Here is a 4,433-nt window from a genome sequence, read left to right on the forward strand (position 1 = left end):
CGCCCAACGGGAAGGCCAGCCCCATCGTCTACAAGGCCAATGGCACCTCACGACATTACCAGCTGGAGGAGCACCCCGTCACCCTCAACCCCTACCGGAATGTGAAGGACGTGGTGGAGGCCTCCGTTTGCCATGTGAAGGACCTGGACAATGGACAGTCAGTGGGCCCAGTACTTCTTCTTGGCTTTTAAAACTGACCTAGTGTGTCTCAACGTCAGCCACCTGAAGGTGTGTGGACTTCAACTCCCAGAATCCCCCAGCCGGCAAAGCTTCTGGGAGTTGAAGTCCACCCATCTTAAAGTGGTTGAGGTTGAGAAACACTGCTTTAATCAAAATGAGGTGGGGGGGGAGGCCTTCCCCCTGCAAACTCTGCATGTCCCTCAAAAGATTACTTTGCTCCCCAAGAATGGCGTCTAAAAGACGTTTAGCAAATGGCAACGCTCCTTCTTGTTCTCCCTAGGATGCGAGAAGTCGACCTGGGCTGTGGGAAGGCTCTGCTGGTGAAAGAACATGGAGAGTTTTATGCCATGGGCCATAAGTGTCCTCACTACGGCGCCCCACTGGTGAAAGGTATGTTTTACCCCCACGCCCCAGAGCATGATTTGGGGTTACCTAGAACAGCGGTTCTCAACCTGTGGGTCGCGAACCCTTTGGGGGTCGAACGACCCTTTCACAGGGGTCGCCTAAGACCATCGGAAAACACATATTCCCGATGGTCTTAGGAACTGAGACACCGCTCCTCTATCCGTCTCCGCACGGCTTTGAGCTGGGGACCGTTGCAGCGGCGGATTCGTTTCCGTCGAGCATCTCCTAAGGGAGGCTGCGTGGCTTCACGGCCCTTTCCACGGAGGAGGCTGAACTAAGGCTGTCGCCCTCTTGGCTCTCTCTCTCTCGCTCTCCCTCTCCCCGCCTGGGCGCTTCTCCAACCAGGCTGGGCGGAGCCGGCGGAATGGCCTTCCTGCCCCCCCTCCCCGGCCAGCTGGACCCGGCAGGCTGGTGACCTTTGGAAGTGAGGCGAGGACAGGCGAGGCGCGCTGAGCCCCGGGCACGGTGGGTGAGTGGGTGGCATTGGTGCGCGCTTGAAGAGCCCTTAGGGTTGGGGGTCACTACAACATGAGGAACTGTATTAAAGGGTCGCGGCATTAGGAAGGTTGAGAACCACTGACCTAGAAGATGTCTCTGCAGGACTGGCCTGGAAAAGGCTTAGGGAAGTTCTGCAAGGTTCTGAAAATAGTAAACTCTTAGTATCAGCTGACACGGACACTAGAAGATCCTGATATTCTGAGGCTTTGTTTGATCCCATGTTGGTTTGTCTGCTTCTCAGTCACCCCATGTTTTAAATCTTTCCTGTGGTCACTGCAAAAGGACCCTTTTTTCCTCATGGACTAATTCTGTTGTTGCTTTCTTGGGGTCCTTCTTCACAGGGGTCTTGTCCAAAGGCCGAATCCGTTGCCCGTGGCATGGGGCTTGCTTCAACATCAGCACTGGTGATATTGAAGACTTCCCAGGGCTGGATAGTCTCCCCAAATTCCAGGTGAGAATAGAATAGAATTCTTCATTGACCAAATGTGGTTGGACACACAAGAAATTTGTCTCCGGTGCAGAAGCTCTCAGTGTACATACAAGAAATAGTGATGTCATGATCATAAACAACATAAAAATACATTCAGAGAACTCTGCAGTTTAACAGTTTAACAGCAGACAACAACAGTCATTTGATGAAAACGTCCTGTGATCTTCTTTCAATCCGTGCCACTGGGAATATGCAGCAGCCCCCCCTCCCTCACCCCATTTTGTAGGGCTTCAGACAAATTGCTCCTTAAGTGTATTGACCCGGGTTCCTGGCAGATATCCCAGCAAGTCTCTTTAATCCCTAGACCAAAATTTCTCTACCTTAGCCACTTGAAGATATGTGGACTTCACTTCCCAGAATTCCCCAGCCAGCATAAAGTTCATACATAGTCAAGCGTCCAAGATTTAGAAACCCTGAAAAGTCTTACAGATTTGGACTCCCTGGACTGGGGACCATCAAAGACCTTTGAGGGGCTTCCCCTGACACACCTGACCAGGTCTACTGAGGTTCCAGAGTGAAGTCAGGATGGGCACGAAGGAGGCAGTTGGGCCCCTCCTCAGTAGTCCTCCAGATCATGGAGAGGAATTATAGAGGGGCTGAAAGGAGATGGGACTCTACACAAAACGCATGTACACACATACACAGCCTCCTTGTCAGCAATCATGGACATAATGAAGCCTTACACAAAGCTCTGTCCGGAATAGCAGCTGATGCTGTCCCACAAATGCCCAACCAACTCTTTGCTCTGAGACCATTTCTTTGGTCTCAGGGTTGGAAGGGAACTTAGAGGTCATGTAGCCAAATCTGGGCAGGATCCCCTGGAGCAGCTGTGACAGATGATGATCTAGCCCAGGGGTAGGCAACCTTGGCTCTTTTATGACTCGTGGACTTCAACTCCCAGAATTCCTGAGCCAGCATGGCTCCGCGTGGAAACCTCTCCCTTTTCCCTCAGCATGGCTGGTTCAGGAATTCTGGGAGTTGAAGTCCAAGAGTCATAAAAGAGCCAAGGTTGCCTACCGCTGGCCTAGGCCTAGGCCACTTTGTGACTCGTGGACTTCAACTCCCAGAATTCCTGAGCCAGCATGGCTCAGCTTGGAAACCTCTCCCTTTCCCCTCAGCACAGCTGGCTCAGGAATTCTGGGAGTTGAAGTCCACGAGTCATAAAAGAGCCAAGGTTGCCTACCCCTGATTCCTAGCCCCATTGAAGATTTCCAGGGGAGCCAAAGTCACCCTCTGACCTGGAATCCTTGGGCTGGGAGGGACTTTGGAGGTGATCTGAGCATCCTTCTCTACCATCTGCTGGATACTGTTTTCCCCATAAGACAACTTGCTTTTCAGTGGGGGGGTGGGGGTGGGGCAGCTGGTTTAGGATTATAATGATGAAACACTTATTTGAGTGAGAGTGAAAGTTGCATCAGGAAACATGATGACGTTTTTTTCTCGTTCCAGGTGAAAATTGAGAAGGAAAAAGTGTACATCCGAGCAAGCAAACAGGTGAGCTGTAGGGTCCCCCCCACTGGGCCATATATTCTTCAGGGCAGCTTCCCTTGGGCAGTCAGGAGAATTTGCAGGACCAGGAGGCTGTTGGGGCCCAGGCCTGCGCTGGCCATTGTAGTGGAGCCCTTGAGGAGCAGGCTGTTCCTCTTTGTGGCTCCTTTTCAGGTGAACATCTTTGCTTAAAAGGCCGAGCTTTTGTGAGCTGCATTTCCTGACCCCTGGTGCCTTGGACTAACCTTGATTTGATGGAAAGGGTACTAGTAGACTCCTTCCTGTTGACTGTAGAAGTTGGAGCTAGGTTCACACAATCTGCTAATTCTAAACCAAGTTGTACAAATCACAATTGCTGTGTTGTCGCCATAGCTTGCACTCAGTTCAATTCACAATTTTTGCTGTGTGGAATGGCGGGCAGAAAGAGCGTTCCCACCTGTCTGGCATTCCCTACATCAGAGGCCTCCAAATTTGGACTTCCAACTCCCAGAATTCTCCAGCCGGCATGGGTAGTTTAGGGCGTTGCACGGATTAATCTGCATTTTGTTTCTTCCTGTCCTATTGGACTGGCAGGAAGGGCAGGCTCCGGGTACCTAGAGAGCCTACCCCCCTTTGAATCATCATCCCCTCTAAGGTTAAACTGGTCCCATCCCTGTTGGCCTTTCGTAAGGCCTCGAACACTGAGCTTTGTGCCTGCCTCAAAAGGCCTTGGAGGAGCCCATCTCCTGGCTGGGCAGGCAGCTGGTTAGTGAATGCCCGGGTGCTCTGCGTTTAATTTTTAGTTTCTATTTTTTCATTTGTGTATTTTAATGATTTGATTACAAGCCACCTACAGTCTCACAAAAGGGACCTGGGTAGCCATATATTGTAAATCAACTAACTAACTGAATGAATGAATATAAATGAATGAATGAATGAATGAATGAATGAATGAATGAATATAAATGAATGAATCAATGGATGGATGGATGGATGGATGAATGAATGAATATGAATGAATGAATGAATGAATATGAATGGATGGATGAATGGATGAATGAATGAATATAAATGGATGGATGGATAAATGAAAATATAAATAGACGGCGTGGAGTCGCTCTTTGTGAAGTGGGGGCAAGGGGTGCAAGTGGGCTTGTTGATTATATACCTGGCTCCCTGCTATGTATCAACAGCCCTGCCTGAGCTGGCCGACGTGATAGCCGGGGTGGCGGTGGGGACCCCCAGACTTATGGTCTTGGGGGATTTCAACCTGCCATCAGTGGGCAAGACGTCGGCGGCGGCTCAGGAGTTCTTGGCTTCCATGACGGCCTTGGACTTGACCCAATTAATTAATGCCCCCACCCACACGGGTGGACACACGCTGGATCTAATT

The 4,433-nt window shown here is 50.5% G+C and overlaps 1 protein-coding gene across 1 annotated transcript in view; it reads left to right on the forward strand.

Moving 5' to 3' along the window:
* Window positions 1–5: 5 nt before the first annotated feature.
* LOC107300004 (apoptosis-inducing factor 3-like) overlaps window positions 6–4,433 on the forward strand; it is a gene marked incomplete at both ends in the record, with an annotated part of 22,869 nt that continues 18,441 nt past the window's right edge. Inside the window, 4 exons of the mRNA XM_015829347.1 lie at window positions 6–157; window positions 461–570; window positions 1,425–1,534; window positions 3,023–3,067. Coding sequence (XP_015684833.1) covers window positions 6–157; window positions 461–570; window positions 1,425–1,534; window positions 3,023–3,067 — 417 coding nt within the window. The remainder of the gene's footprint in view (window positions 158–460; window positions 571–1,424; window positions 1,535–3,022; window positions 3,068–4,433) is intronic.

The sequence above is a fragment of the Protobothrops mucrosquamatus genome, unplaced genomic scaffold (assembly GCF_001527695.2).
Source record: "Protobothrops mucrosquamatus isolate PMUCROS unplaced genomic scaffold, P.Mucros_1.0 scaffold5913, whole genome shotgun sequence".
Classification (NCBI taxonomy): domain Eukaryota; kingdom Metazoa; phylum Chordata; class Lepidosauria; order Squamata; family Viperidae; genus Protobothrops; species Protobothrops mucrosquamatus.